A 17,056-nucleotide genomic window follows, 5' to 3' on the forward strand; every position below is an offset into this window, starting at 1 on the left:
AGGAAGGTGAGTGGCTAGTACCACAGAGAAACGACTCCCGAAAAATCGTTGTATTTATTAATCAAGAAGGACTCAATAGCCTATAGCTTGATCAAAGTTCTGTGCCTGGTCCAGTCAACTCAAAAATATAAACAGGATAAATATGAGGGGGCACGTGCCCCTATGGGCCCTTTCTGGAACCCTTTTTTTCTACGAGTGTATATGTTCTTACAATTGGATATGAGGGACACTGTGGAACCAAAACGATATATCAGTAGGCCTAGCCACTGTAATTTATTCATTAATGTCGACAGGTGATGCACGGCTGATTTAAGGTTACAGGTGGGCGACCCTTTAGATAAGGAACGGTTGTATACTGTCGTGATACTACACCCGCCGCACTCGCCCCCTTCTATGTGCGCGAGCTTTGTGTATGCTCACGTCGCGCTTGCGCTGTGTAACAAGAAGAGCCAGAAGAAAAAAGACGAGAGAGTGCATTCGATTTAATAAAGCAAGGCAAGAGGTTTTGTATCAATATCGTTTCGGTTCGACGAAATGAAGAAGGTAGGTTGCGCATCATGGCTTTCAGAGGTGCGAATTCATGCGAAACGTGTACATTAATGGCTCCGATCAAGGGTAGCTCGCTATCATTGGCACGCTATTGTGAACACAAAGCAGCAATGACAGCTGTTCACTTGTGGCAATAATGCACATCTGTAAAAACAAATAATTGTCTTTAGAAAGACATTGCCGCTATTGAAAATAAGGCTATTCATAAATTAAGAAGTGTATCTAATTGTAATGTCTAGGCTTTGTATTTGGGATATATTTGGGATAGCCTACTAAATAATCGAACGATATAAATGCGCATTATAGTTGACATTAATATAGAGCGTATTATTTTCAAATAATGGGCTCTCCTTAGGCTATCATGCGATACAAGGTTACACGGCTTGTGTTGTAAGATTAAGCCATTTACAGCAAATAGGCAACCCTTAACATCATAAGTATATATCCTACAGCTCTCTAAAGCCATTTGATTTGATTCAATTATTATTTCAGCTTTTCATTCTACAGTTCTAATGTGCGGGTTTTTGTTCGTTCCAAAGGCAGCGTAGGCAACATGTATTGGAATAAGAAAACGATGTGAAGAGCAGAGCATGTTTTTATGACGGGACGCCACAGGGAAGACGCCGAGCCCCCGTCAGTTTATTTGGGGGAAAATCGTTGGAGTGGTTCAATTCCCTGAGTAACAGCTTGGATGTAAAGGGGACATTACATTAAGACATTCCAAAGATGCCCAAGAGGTGGACCGCAGCAACGCCATGCAGCTATCTCCCTGTCGTCTTGTTGGTGCTAGTTCTGCCCAGGTGTATACTGTCGATCCGTGCCGACAAAACCATCAGCAAGGAAGACCATGTTACCGCTACGGTCAATGCCACCGTGCTTGACTCCAAAGGCAATCCAAAGCAAATTCTAACCAAGGACGATGGCACGTACGGCCAGAATTCACCGAAAGTGGACGCGAAAGGAATCGTGATTGGACCTGCACCGAATCATGGAGGTAGGTTATATATAATTTATCAGCAGTGATGTATAGTTGCATTCAGGGTAAATACATGGTGTTAATGCATGCATGATATTTAAGTAGCTTACCCCATTAATGCAATTGTTTGAATGATATTGAGGAATTGCTTTGTAGGCTACTTAAGATGTCAATAATTCTACTACTGACATGCAAACTTTGCTTCTAAATGGCAAGTGAAAGATGTTCCCATAATATTTTCTAGTTCCAGACATTGCTTCTGTGTAATCATCAAGAGGGGCACATACTGTGTGTGTGTGTGTGTGTGTGTGTGTGTGTGTGTGTGTGTGTGTGTGTGTGTGTGTGTGTGTGTGTGTGTGTGTGTGGGTGTGTGTGTGTGTGTGTGTGTGTGTGGGTGAGGGTACATAAAAATGGCATCCAGGAGTTCACCTGACTCTTGGGGGAAGTAGACAAAGTTGCCAAAATCCCAAACCCAAGGTTCTTTCTTCATCAACACTATGACCCTTGGTCCCCCCAAAAAACAGTACAGCTCACGTAACAGGGTTGACCTTTAATCACTAATCACCTAAAATAATTAATAATCTTGAGAAATGTGTCGGTGTATGTATTTGAGATCATTGCACGCAAAGGGCTCTTGCGTTGTATTTTCTATATGCCTATCATAACATCTAAGATAACACTTGTCAGAAATAATAGGGGTCAGTGTATGTTTTCTTCAAGCAATTGTATCTATAAAAAACATCTGAACTATTTGCCAGGCTCTGCTGGTGACACACACCGCACACAGTAACAAGACAAATGCAGTGTCTCTCCAAATGACACACAGTAACAAACTACTGGGATATTTGTGATCCTGTTTGAAGTGCCTTCTACCAAACTGCTGCTGTATTAATAAATACACAATTGTTTAGGCAATATTTTCCTGTTATTCCAAGATGCTATATTGTCCCTGTCTCTTTCTTCAGTAGTCGCATTTCCCTTTCGGCCCTTGTCTTTATCTGTTATGGGGCCACATATTGGAAATAGCTCATGTTTCTGCAAAGCTAAGCTAATTTATGGTCACTTCTCAAAATATCAAAGAAAATCTCTGACATACTTTCTGGACATTGTCATTCACATGCTCTTTTGTTCAAAATCGAGCACTACGGGGGACCAGTATGGAAGAAAAAAAATGTATGAAAATGTATGCACTCACTACTGTAAGTCGCTCTGGATAAGAGCGTCTGCTAAATGACTAAAATGTAAAATGTACTTCCTTTTCAGGATTTGCAAACAGTGGTGACTTTTCAAATAATGAAAAAAGGATGCTCTTCTAATTCTACCCGTTTGTTATTATAGATTTTCTGTATTTTCCCCCCCTTTTTCTCCCCAATTTCGATTTTGTCTCATCGCTTCAATTCCCCAATGGGCTCAGGAGGCAAAAGTCGAGTCACGAATCCTCCGAAACATGACCCGCCAAACAGCGTTTCTTAACGCCCGCCCGCTTAACCCGGAAGCCAGTCGCACTAATGTGTCGGAGGAAACACTGTTCAACTGACAACGTGGTCAGCCTGCAGGCGCCCGGCCCACCACAAGGAGCCGCTAGAGCGCAATGAGCCTAGTAAAGACCCCCCGGCCAAACCCTCCCCTAACCCGGACGATGCTGGGCCAATTGTGCACTGCCCTATGGGACTCCCGATCACAGCCAGTTGTGATATAGACTGGGATCGAACCCAGGTCTGTAGTGACGCCTCTAGCACTGCGATACTGCGCCATTTGGGAGGCCCTAACCATTTTTCATTGGACTTCGGGAACTCCTTGCTGTGTAAACTCATATTTACCCCATTTCCCTAAGCCCCTTGTTTTGAGTGCCTTCGGGCTAATCTGGCTGTGGTAAACAGACTGGATGGGCTGAATAGAGTATGCAACTGTTGCTGTCCTGTATCTCTCCCCTCAGCTTTCGATGATCAGTTAACAGCAGCGTCCCCAAAACACCCTTCCCCAGGGTTTATGTAATCGTTCTGAGGAGGCCCTAACTGACTTGTGAGGGCTTGGCTTGATGGGGAATCTGAAGAACACTCAGAAGGGGGGTTGAGGGCCATTTCGCATGCTTGTTATTTACAACCACAACATCATGTTCCACCCACCCGTTACATACATCTGGTGTGCACTGTGCATTCACCACAAGCTGTGTGTTGTGTGTGTTGAATGTGTCCATGATTTTGTGTGTGACTGTATTACTGAGCATAATTTCATCCTTTAGCTATGAACATTGTGCTTGTACACTCTTTTGGTCCACTTTTTCCCTACTCCAACAAACATTTAAAAAACCATTAACCCGGTCTCTAAGCTTCTGTAGTAGAATATTACATAATGGATCACTTAAACACGTTTCGGCTGAATCATTCTGGCCCTGAGATGTGTTGCATGTGTATTGCAATAATAGGCCAATGGTGATGAGGCCATATCATCTTCCCGGCATTGGAGGCATGAACCCTCGTCTCTCTGCTCTGGTCGCTAGCTTTGTTCAGGATACAGGATGCACAAAAAAGAGCATGAAATTGAGAGAAAGTGAAAATGAGGTCAAACATCTTCACTTAGCCAGTCCCTCCAGGATTCTGCGATGGCAATTATTTTGGCAAAATCAACAATGCCCCACATATTATGCAAGGGCTTGCAAATTTCAACATTCACCTCACTATTAGCTGTGAAATCATTGGTCAGTTTTATGCTATAATATTGCAATCACTGCAGTACAAAAAGAGGGCTCGCAATTTCAACCAATCACACATTTACCACATAATGTGGTTCAATCAAGCCAAACATCCAAACTTTTTCCCTCATCACTGCATTTTTTAAACAAATTTGGACTAAATCATTGCATATTGCCATGCAAAATGTCAGAATTGCCACAGCAGATTCTGGCATTTTTGCCCGCAAATATATATTTTTTTAAATCCTGCAAAATCATGGAGGGACTGCATATCCTGTACTTCTGTCAAAGGAAGAGCGAGGATACAAGTAAACAGTCAGTTTCAATTTTCCTACCTTTCTTTGTTCTTGGCATTAGTATTCTTTGTTCTGAACAGTTCTTTGTCTTCCCTGTTCACAAAGAACAAAATGATACCCTTTTTGTAAAGTTTTTACTTGATGTAGAACATGATCGGTGTACAGTTGCTATGGAAACTGAAATGTCCAGAAAAGTAATACCGCTGTTTCCATTTCTGTTGTGGGCAGAAGGTGCCTTTTGAATCGTCTAAGTGTATAATCAAACTTCAGTATGGGCAGCCTAAAATAGTTACAAACCCCCTGTTCTTGTTGTGTCCAAAAGTGTAATAGAGAACTTCATTGGTTGAAATCTGATTTGATGTACAGTGCCTTCAGAAAGTATTCACACCCCTTGACTTTTTCCACATTTTGTTGTGTAATTGGCCTACACACAATACCCCATAATGTTGTTTTTAGATTTTTTTACAAATTATTAAAAATGAAAAGCTGAGATATCTTAAGTCAATAAGTATTCAACCCCTTTGTTATGGCAAGCCTAAATAAGTTTAGGAGTTAAAGTTTCCTTAACAAGTCACGTAATAAGTTGCATGGACTCACTCTGTGTGCAATAATCATGTTTAACATTGACTTTTGAATACTTCCTCATCTCTGTACCCAACACATACAATTATCTGTATGGTCCCTCAGTCGAGCAGTGAATTTCAAACACAGATCCAACCATGAAGACCAGGGAGGTTTTCCAATACTACAAAGATACAGGCATCCTTCCTACATCAGTTGTCAAAGAGGAAGGAAACCGCTCAGAGATTTCACCATGAGGCCAATGGTGACTTTGAAACAGTTACAGAGATTAATTGCTGTGATATGAGAACTGAGGATGGATCAACAACATTGTAGTTACTCCACAATACTAACCTAAATTGCAGAGTGAAAAGAAGAAAGCCTGTACAGAATAGAAAAATTCCAAAACATGCATCTTGTTTGCAATAAGGTACTAAAGTAAAACTGCAAAAAGCTTTATGTTCTGAATACAAAGTGTTATGCTTGGGGCAAATCCAACACAACAAATCACTGAGTACCACTTTTCATATTGTTAAGCATGGTGGTGGCTGCATCATATTATGGGTATGCTTGTCATCGGCAGGGCCTGGGGAGTTTTTCTTCCGGATACAAATAAATGGAATAGCGCTAAGCACAGGCAAAATTCTCTCAGAAAGACACTGGGATACAAATTCACCTTTCAGCTGGACAATAACCTGAAACACAAGGCCAAATATACACTGGAGTTGCTTACCAAGAAGACATTGAATGTTCCAGAGTGGCCTAGTTACAATTTTGACTTAACTTGAACATCTATGACAAGACTGTAAAATGGCTGTCTAGCAATGACCAACAACCAAATTGACAGATCTTGAATAATTTAAAAATAATAATGTGCAAATATTGTACAATCCAGGTGTGCAAAGCTCTTAGACTTACCTAGAAAGACTCACAGCTATAATCACTGCCAAATGTGATTGTAACATATATTGACTCAGGGGTGTGAATATTTATGTACATTTGATATTTCTGTATTTAACATTCAATACATTTTCAGAAAAATCTAAAAACATGTTTTCACTTTTATATTACGGGTTATTGTGTGTAGATGGGTGGTTAAAAAAACAAACATATTTAATAAATTTAGAATTCAGGCTGTAACACAACAAAATGTGGAATAAGTCAAGGTGTATGAATACTTTCTGAAGGCACTGTAGGTTAGCCTTGTGTCCTAGACTAGGACTTGTTTTTGGTGTCACCCAGGTTGACTGCCAATGACCTAGTTTCCATCATCTGCTGCTGGCACCGTGGTGGCAGTTCGGCCTTGGTGGGGTGGCGTGACCTGTGCCACAACCCTTCCAGCAAACCACCAACCCCAAACTCGGGTCAGGCAAAGTGGAACGTCAACAGCATGTTAGTAGGCATATGACCAAGGGAAGGGTGAAACAATATACTTGGGATAATGTTCAACAAAGTAGGACAAGGACAAGTTTGTGTTAGAGGTCGACCGATTAGGATTTTTTCAACGCCGATACCGATTATTGGAGGACCAAAAAAAGCCGATACCGATTTTTAATACCTTTTTGTCATTTATTTAATTTTTTTATAGACTTTATTTTTTTATATTTATATATATATATATACTGCTCAAAAAAATAAAGGGAACACTAAAATAACACATCCTAGATCTGAATGAATGAAATAATCTTATTAAATACTTTTTTCTTTACATAGTTGAATGTGCTGACAACAAAATCACACAAAAATAATCAATGGAAATCCAATTTATCAACCCATGGAGGTCTGGATTTGGAGTCACATTCAAAATTAAAGTGGAAAACCACACTACAGGGTGATACAACTTTGATGTAATGTCCTTAAAACAAGTCAAAATGAGGCTCAGTAGTGTGTGTGGCCTCCACGTGCCTGTATGACCTCCCTACAACGCCTGGGCATGCTCCTGATGAGGTGGCGGATGGTCTCCTGAGGGATCTCCTCCCAGACCTGGACTAAAGCATCCGCCAACTCCTGGACAGTCTGTGGTGCAACGTGGTGTTGGTGGATGGAGCGAGACATGATGTCCCAGATGTGCTCAATTGGATTCAGGTCTGGGGAACGGGCGGGCCAGTCATAGCATCAATGCCTTCCTCTTGCAGGAACTGCTGACACACTCCAGCCACATGAGGTCTAGCATTGTCTTGCATTAGGAGGAACCCAGGGCCAACCGCACCAGCATATGGTCTCACAAGGGGTCTGAGGATCTCATCTCGGTACCTAATGGCAGTCAGGCTACCTCTGGCGAGCACATGGAGGGCTGTGCGGCTCCCCAAAGAAATACCACCCCACACCATGACAGAACCACCGCCAAACCGGTCATGCTGGAGGATGTTGCAGGCAGCAGAACGTTCTCCACGGCGTCTCCAGACTCTGTCACGTCTGTCGATGCTCAGTGTGAACCAGCTTTCAGCTGTGAAGAGCACAGGGCACCAGTGGCGAATTTGCCAATCTTGGTGTTCTCTGGCAAATGCCAAACATCCTGCACGGTGTTGGGCTGTAAGCACAACCCCCACCTGTGGACGTCAGGCCCTCATACCACCCTCATGGAGTCTGTTTCTGACCGTTTGAGCAGACACATGCACATTTGTGGCCTGCTGGAGGTCATTTTGCAGGGCTCTGGCAGTGCTCCTCCTGCTCCTCCTTGCACAAAGGCGGAGGTAGCGGTCCTGCTGCTGGGTTGTTGCCCTCCTACGGCCTCCTCCACGTCTCCTGATGTACTGGCCTGTCTCCTGGTAGCGCCTCCATGCTCTGGACACTACTTTGACAGACACAGCAAACCTTCTTGCCACAGCTCGCATTGATGTGCCATCCTGGATGAGCTGCACTACCTGAGCCACCTGTGTGGGTTGTAGACTCCGTCTCATGCTACCACTAGAGTGAAAGCACCGCCAGCATTCAAAAGTGACCAAAACATCAGCCAGGAAGCATAGGAACTGAGAAGTGGTCTGTTGTTCCCACCTGCAGAACCACTCCTTTATTGGGGGTGTCTTGCTAATTGCCTATAATTTCCACCTGTTGTCTATTCCATTTGCACAACAGCATGTGAAATCTATTGTCAATCAGTGTTGCTTCCTAAGTGGACAGTTTGATTTCACAGAAGTGTGATTGACTTGGAGTTACATTGTGTTGTTTAAGTGTTTCCTTTATTTTTTTGAGCAGTGTATATTTTTTTCCTTTGTAATAATGACAATTACAACAATACTGAATGAACACTTATTTTAACTTAATATAATACGTAAATAAAATCAATTTAGCTTCAAATAAATAATGAAACATGTTCAATTTGGTTTAAATAATGCAAAAATAAAGTGTTGGAGAAGAAAGTAAAAGTGCAATATGTGCCATGTAAGAAAGCTAACGTTTAAGTTCCTTGCGCAGAACATGAGAACATATGAAAGCTGGTGGTTCCTTTTAACATGAGTCTTCAATATTCCCAGGTAAGAAGTTTTAGGTTGTAGTTATTATAGGACTATTTCTCTCTATACGATTTGTATTTCATATACCTTTGACTATTGGATGTTTTTATAGGCACTTTAGTATTGCCAGTGTAACAGTATAGCTTCCATCCCTCTTCTCACTCCTACCTGGGCTCGAACCAGGAACACATCGACAACAGCCACCCTCGAAGCAGCGTTACCCATGCAGAGCAAGGGGAACAACTATTCCAAGTCTCAGAGCGAGTGACGTTTGAAACGCTATTAGCGCGCACCCCGCTAACTAGCTAGCCATTTCACATCGGTTACACCAGCCTAATCTCGGGAGTTGATAGGCTTGAAGTCATAAACAGCGCAATGCTTGAAGCATTGCGAAGAGCTGCTGGCAAAACGCACCAAAGTGCTGTTTGAATGAATGCTTACGAGCCTGCTGGTGCCAACCATTGCTCAGTCAGACTGCTCTATCAAATCATAGACTTAATTATAACATAATAACACACAGAAATACGAGCCTTAGGCCATTAATATGGTATAATCCGGAAACTATCATCTTGAAAATAAAACGTTTATTCTTTCAGTGAAATACGGAACCGTTCCCTATTTTATCTAACGGGTGGCATCCATAAGTCTAAATATTCCTGTTACATTGCACAACCTTCAATGCTATGTCATAATTACGTAAAATTCTGGCAAATTAGTCCGCAACGAGCCAGGCGGCCCAAACTGTTGCATATACCCTGACTCTGCGTGCAATGAACGCAAGAGAAGTGACACAATTTCACCTGGTTAATATTGCCTGCTAACCTGGATTTCTTTTAGCTAAATATGCAGGTTTAAAAATATATATTTCTGTGTATTGATTTTAAGAAAGGCATTGATATTTATGGTTAGGTACAGTCGTGCAACGACTGTGCTTTTTTCGCAAATGAGCTTTTGTTAAATCATCCCCCGTTTGGCGAAGTTGGCTGTCTTTGTTAGGAAGAAATAGTCTTCACACAGTTCGCAACGAGCCAGGCGGCCCAAACTGCTGCATATACCCTGACTCTGTTGCAAGAGAAGTGACACAATTTTCCTAGTTCTAAGAAATTCATGTTAGCAGGCAATATTAACTAAATATGCAGGTTTAAAAATATATACTTGTGTATTGATTTTAAGAAAGGCATTGATGTTTAAATAAAGGTGTAAATTTTTTTAAATAGTAATCGGCCAAATCATTGTTAAAAAATACCGATGTCTGATTGTTATGAAAACTTGAAATCGGCCCTAATTAATCTGCCATTCCGATTAATCGGTCGACCTCTAGTTTGTATGTCTTGGGTCATAGTTACTTAGGAGATCTCTGTTGTCTGGTATCACATCAACACTAATGTCCATTTACCGTACTCAACGGGAATTGCTATTACTGTCATGGTAAGGTTCTTCTGTTGAAGAGGTTACTTAACTGGGATAGAACTGGTTTTCCCACTGCCTACACTCTGCGGGTGCCGTACAGGATTCCATTACTCTGCTGAAGGTCAGTCAAGGCCATCGCGTCTGTACATTGGTGAGCAGGAACACTTCCCTGTGCTGGTCTTTCTTCAGTTCAATAGGTTTGACAGAAATCAATCTCATAGCACCACACATGAACCTGACACAATGGAATTATCACCAGCACTTGATTTCAAGGACATCACATGCCTTTTGAATGCTTTGGCTTTGGCAGTTACCTGCATTCCACTTGACACTTTTGTGTTCGTATAACTGAGGGAATGAGAGACATTTGATTTCAATACAGCCTTTTCCTCAGAGGTGTAGGTATGAGACTAACACGGAAACCAAACCGGCTGCGCACGTGCGCCATCGTGTATAAATGTATTTTGTCCCCCTACGCCAAACGCGATCACGATGCGCAGGTTAAAATATCAAAACAAACTCTGAACCAATGACATTAATTTGGGGACAGGTTGAAAAGCAATAAACATTTATGGCAATTTAGCTAGGTAGTTTGCACTTGCTAGCTAATTTGCCATATTTAGCTAGCTTGCTGTTGCTAGTTAATTTGGCATTGGGATATAAATATTAGGTTGTTATTTTACCTGCAATGCACAAGGTCCTCTACTCTGACAATTAATCCACACACAAAAACGGTCAACTGAATTGTTTCTAGTCATCTCTCCTCCTTCCAGGCCTTTTCATCGTTGAACTTATATGGTGATTGGCATCTAAACTTTCATAGTATTACCACGACAACCGGAAACACAGTTCTTCTTTCAATCACCCACGTGGGTAAAAGCAATGAGGAGATGACACGTGGGTACCTGCTTCTATAAACCAATGAGGAGATGGGAGAGGCAGGACTTGCAGCGCGATCTGCGTCAGAAATAGAAAGGACTTCTAGTTTAGCCCTTGGCAACGCAGACACTTGTTGACACGCGCGAGCAGTGTGGGTGCAATAATTGAATAACATAGATTTCTAAATGTATTTTGCTACGCTCACGCGGTGTAGTCAGGTTATAAGCAGGCACAATCCTCTTTGTCCACTGTCTCTTATCAATCCAACAATTCATCCACCTGATTTTGCAGAGTCACTGGAGCTAGGTATGTGTGGCAGGTCAGAGATCAGCCCTAGGAATGCCCACATGCAGGAACGCCTTGAATTGCAGGCCGCAATCACACACTATATTTAATTAGGCAAGTCAGTTAAGAACAAATTCTTATTTAACAAGGACGGCCTACCCCGGCCAAACCCTCCCCTAACCCGGACAACGCTGGGCCAATTGTGCGCCACCCAATGGGACTCCCGATCACAGCTGGATATGATACAGCCCGGGATCGAACCAGGGTCTGTAGTGATGACTCTAGCACTGAGATGCAGTGCCTTAAACTGCTGTGCCACTCGGGAGCCCGTTAAAGTACTGTGTTCTAAATTTGGTGACTGCTATTATTACAAAGCTAACACGTTCTCCACGAGGACCAAATATTGTAAGGACTTCAATAAAATGGCAACTATATTGCTGCGGTGGCTGCCAGCTGTCACTTCTATGGAGGCCATGAATAGAAACAGAAACAAAATCTTGGCTTCATCAAACTGGTTGACTGGAGTCTTGGCAGAGATATAGAAGGTATCAGAGCACCTATAAAGTACAACTACTCTCTTCGCAGAGCGCCTTGACCTATTCTTTGTCTGTACCCTTTGAACATTGACCCTTAGTTGTGCCTAGGGCATTTCATTCAAACTACTTCGCTCTGCTGATTTTGAACTCTGTCTGTGGTCTGATAGGTGAGGTGTCAAACTGATCGTATCCGTTTAATTCAGTTCTCTTTTATGTTAAAGGAAAGTTTGATATCTTGTATCATCCTCACATAACCTCTTCAATAGCCCCTGAATTAAATATGATTTGTTATACAGAGTGTGAGTACTGGTGGTACTTCAGGAGAGAAGTTTACATTTCTGAAAGCCACTCTAAACACAGTCCACAGCCTCCAGATCTCTAGGAACATAAACCTGTTGATTTATCGCTTCCTGTTTTGAGTTGTGTAGCATTAGAATTTCCTCCTCAGGCCATTCTGCCTTTCCGTCTCTATCTCTCTGCGTCTCTGGCTGCCCAACCGTAGGACTGAGGCGGTCTCCAAGGGCATAGGACATATGGTGGCGAGATCAAACGATCGAAGCCCAAGCTGCTCTACCTTCGCTAGAGCCATAACGAAGAGCAGTCGCTCGGATTAATGTTCTTCTTTCCCCCCTCGCCTCCGCTCCATTCACTTTGCCCAGTCTCTCCTCACCAGCCAGTGCCAGCACCTTAGACCTAGAAATCATAGTTTTGGAATGAGAAAACATTCCAAACCCAAGACAAGCTATCAAGACAGTACCACCCAATCAGAAGTCAGACCCAGAGCAGCCAGAGTAACCAGCCTTGTCAGATGGATGGAAGCCTGTCCGTATAGAGTACTTGGCCAGTAAGACCGTATGTCAATGGAAACCCTGTTGTGCCGTTGCGTAGTTGCCGAGCCTGCTGATTTGGGAAGCTCGAGTGAGCCCACATGGCGATAAATGACCCTGGCATGGCGTGGCTCGGTGGGGATGTAGGCTTATTAGCCTCACCCCAGGCCATGGATGACCAACACTCCCTCGCTACTGGGAAGAAATATCGTCTTGCATAGCCACGGGAAGTAGGGATACTGAGGGTGCTGCTGTAACCCCTGAGAAATCTGAATAAAAAATGTATTTTAATAAAAAATGTATAATAAATTCTCACAAAAGTAGTGCACTGGGTCTTTACGAGTATTAGCGGGCCGCTATAGACGTCTGTAGCACAGGCATTTTTTAAGCATCTCCGCTTTGGCAAAAAGGTAGTTGTATAATTAAGAACAGTATCTTGCAGGATTTAATAGTTGGAATTGTAAGAGTTTTTGCCCTGTCCCTTTCTCTGCGATTGTCCTTCTAATGGAATCCAAAAAGAACAAAACCATGTCCACAAACATTTACATCAAAAAGTTCTGGGCAGAGACACAAAACATCCACATATTGATCAAATAACATGGAAAACAACCACTTTTTGTGAAGTATTAATTTACCATCCCTTACAAAACACTTAATGTACATTACAGTATTGTACATAGGCTGGTCATCTAGGTTTATACCTGTAGACTTTCCATCACCATGAAGAGAAACAATGCATAATACAGTAATTGAGTACGTTGAGACATCAAGTGGTTCGATGATGTGATGATGTGGCTCAGTTGGTAGAGCATGGCACTTGCAATGTTAGGGTGTGGGTTCGATTCCCACGAGGGACCAGTACAAAAAGTATGAAAATGTATGCACTCACTAATGTAAGTTGCTCTGGGTAAGAGTGTCTACTAAAATGGAAAATAACTGAAATTGTCGATTCATTATTCACATAGAAATAAGTTGCATTTGCAAAGTATTTCAGGAAACTGGAATAAATATCACGCAAGTATTTTTATATTTCACAAAACAGGTTAACTGTTTTTTTACAGATAATTATCAGACTCAAGCTACAAATGCTGGTAAACAATCCAATACAGTTTTAAAAAATTACAAAAGTAGTGTACTGGACCTTTACTTGTCCAGTATTAGTGGACTGATAGACGTCTTCAGCGAGGGCAATTTTTTTTCTTTTGTTGCATCCACCAAAATTGCAGCACCCTTAACCCCAAACTACTTCCTGTGGCTATATCAAATGTAGAGTTTTTTTTTCCCCTATGATTTTTATTTTCAGCAGCGGTGGCAGAGGTAGAACATTTTAATTATATTGTTATCTTCCTTTGAAACTCATCTGAATATCGAGGACAGTTTAATTGTATTTCTTGATCTCAATGACATCACCAGCCAATTCTATATTAACCCCAAAAATGATCTAACTAGCGTAAAGTTACTGTTACTTTGCTATGTTACTTTGCTAACAATTGTTACATACATCTATTAATAGGGGTGGCTACACTTCTAGGATTACAAGCTAGCTAGCTAGTTACCGTGGAGGTTTCTTGGACAATCTGAGGAGAATATGAGCAAAATATGAAACTTGTTGTAACTTGTCACTCTGGGGGGATGCCTTAATACTGTATGCCTTGTGAACCTGCTCAGTATCTCCTATATCTACTGTATCGCACAATTAACACAAAACTATTATGTGGGCTGTAACATAGTAATAACACACACTCAGGGTAGGAAATGTATGCAGGAAAAATAGGAAAAACAGAGGATTTAATTTCACACCAAATTGGTTTGGATCGTTTTTTCCTAACTCTGGCACGTGTTCCTCCTTAGTTCGGTTCGTTTGGACTGGTGTGAAACACTCTATCCGCACTAGGGAGTGCACTAAACAACGCACTGTGGTTTGCTCAAAAAAGGGTGGTTTCGGTCCGATTCTATTAGTACCATGATCTGGTTCACTCCAGGTGAGAAGGCAGTCCAAACCAAACACCGGAAAAGAACCAGAGCCATGCAGCATTTGATAAAATGCATGCAGTACGATGGCTTGATATCTCTGAAACATTCTGTGAGTAGCAGTGCTTTTATAACCTCATCAGATGAATGAATCAATCAAATGTATTTAAAAAGCCCTTTTTACATCAGCAGTTGTCACAAAGTGCTATACAGAAACCCAGCCTAAAACCACAAACAGCAAGCAATGCAGATGTAGAAGCACGGTGGCTAGGAAAAACTCCCTAGAAAGGCAGGAACCTAGGAAGAAACCTAGAGAGGAACCAGGCTCTGAGGGGTGGCCAGTCCTCTTCTGGTTGGGTCAAGTGAAGATTATAAGAGTACATGGCCATTTAAGGCCAGATTGAACATCTTGAAGAACAAACTTCCATAGATGACCAGCAGGGTCAAATAATAATCACAGTGGTTGTAGAGGGTGCAACAGGTCAGTACCTCAGGTCAGTTGGCTTTTCATAGCCGAGCATTCAGAGGTAGAGAGATGAAAACAGCAGGTCCGGTTCCCTAGCCGCAGGCAGAACAGTTGAAACTGGAGCAGCAGCACGACCAGGCAGACTGGAGACAGCCAGGAGTCATCAGGCCAGGTAGTCCTGAGGCATGATCCAACGGCTCGGGTCTTCTGGGAGGGATAGAGAGAATTAGAGGGAGCATACTTAAATTCACACAGGACACCAGATAAGACAGGAGAATTACACCAGATATAACAGACTGACCCTAGCCCCCCGGCACAAAGACTATTGCAGCATAGATACTGGAGACTGAGACGGGTGGGTCGGGGACACTGTGGCCCCGTCCGACGATACTCCCGAACATGGCCAACCAGGCAGGATATAACCACACCCATTTTGCCAAAGCACAGCCCCCACACCACTAAAGGGATATCAACAGACCACCAACTTACTACCCTGAGACAAGGCTGAGTATAGCCCATGAAGATCTCCTCCACCGAACGGGGGCGCAAACCGAACTGGAAGATCATGTCTGTGACTCAACTCACTCAATTGACACACCCCTCCTAGGGACTGCAGGGAAGAGCAGTAGTAAGATTAGGGGACACGAGGGCTATACCGGGGATATAGGCTACTGAATATAGACTATTCACGTCACAGTTAGATCAGCTATTCCTCCCGCATGTTTTTTGAAGACCAAAGCGAAAGTAATATGAAGTTTGGGACACAAGTTATGCTTCTTGCTAATCATAGATGGATTTAATGTGAGCATTTTTCTCCAATAAACAAATGAACGCGTGGTATTGTTTAGGCATTTTAGTTTGTTTGACATTTGGCAATGTGAAACCAACCGGACCAAATTAGAAAAAAATGAAATGTAACAAGAAATCAAACACTGTTTCAAACTATAGCTCAGAACTATGTGTGAAAACACCCTTAGTCAGTGGTGACTAATGAAAGCCTTGGTAGTGGAGTTCCATCCGGTGTTCCGCTATTAGACTGCAGTGTATTATTTCCATTGTGTGCTGCTACAGTGTCTGCGGGCTGCTAGCTGTGGCTCTGTGAATGTGGGGGGTGGGGGGGGGGGGGGCAGCTCTGAAGCAGACAGAGAGCAGTCTCCTAAGCCTTCAGTGATGATGACGGATGAGCCGTTCTGATTGGTTGGAGGTTGGTGGGTCGAACAGAGCGCTCCATCCGCAACATTAAGGAGAAAATGTGCCGTTAAATGGCCTTGGACGCACCAGCCTAACCACAGACAAGAGATGAATGTTAGAACAAAGGACAGCAGCCTACACTCTGTCTGTCATCATCTCTCTGGAGTTTTACTGTACATTGGCCATGTTGGGATATAGAATATACCCCAATTGGTTGCCTCTGGAAGGAAACAGAGCAGGTTTGGGGAAGATGCCACTCAGATTTAGTTTGCCTTTGTTATTTGATCATGACTTTACTTGTACAGTGTGTTGTTACTTATACAGTATGATGCCCAAGGGATTGACATTCATGGCAAAATTGGATGAGTTTTCCTCCTCACTCACACACTTTTATAAAGTAGACGTGTGAATATCGCCAGAATTTTATTTTTATCAGTTATTCTGAATATTAGATTATTAGCGGGAATATGTAGGTTATAATAACTTTACCTTGACCCTTATCCTTAAGAGGGTTCAGCTGAGACGTTGGTGTTCCTGTTACCTCACAGTGGTCCTGCTGGCTCTTTGTGTGAGCCGAGCCCACTAAGCCGAGTGAGTCAGACGAGGTTATGTAATACATACGTTATCCTACTCCCCACCAGCATTACGCTAACTCATTCATTAAACAGAAGTCTGAGCTTCGAGGGAGAGCAGTCCGCGGGGAGTGAGCAACTGGAGGAATCCCACAGACAGTGATTTACTGGAACTATGAAGTTAAAACTGTAGCTTTAATAAATAGCACTAGCCATGTTTTTAGAGCTTTCTTGGTTGAAAACTAATCTGGTAAAGATACAGTGCCTTCAGAAAGTATTCACACCCCTTGACTTTTTCCACATTTTGTTGATACAAAGTGGGATAAAAATGGATTTGTCATCTACACAAAATAATGTAATGTCAAAGTGGAAGAAAAATTCTAACATTGTTAA

At 42.4% G+C, this 17,056-nt stretch overlaps 1 protein-coding gene across 5 annotated transcripts in view; it reads left to right on the forward strand.

Annotated features, from left to right (window-relative positions):
- The first annotated feature begins 342 nt into the window (after positions 1 to 342).
- LOC106611591 (E3 ubiquitin-protein ligase RNF130) overlaps positions 343 to 17,056 on the forward strand; it is an 81,691-nt gene continuing 64,977 nt past the window's right edge. For all 5 annotated transcript variants that reach the window (XR_006771037.1, XR_006771038.1, XM_014211969.2 and 2 more), the window contains exons 1-2: positions 343 to 543; positions 1,089 to 1,543. Coding sequence is in view for 3 of the 5 variants with exons in the window: in XM_014211969.2 (XP_014067444.1) it covers positions 1,276 to 1,543 (268 nt within the window). In the remaining 2 variants the exon portion in view is untranslated. The remainder of the gene's footprint in view (positions 544 to 1,088; positions 1,544 to 17,056) is intronic.

The sequence above is a fragment of the Salmo salar genome, chromosome ssa09, assembly GCF_905237065.1.
Source record: "Salmo salar chromosome ssa09, Ssal_v3.1, whole genome shotgun sequence".
Lineage (NCBI taxonomy): Eukaryota > Metazoa > Chordata > Actinopteri > Salmoniformes > Salmonidae > Salmo > Salmo salar.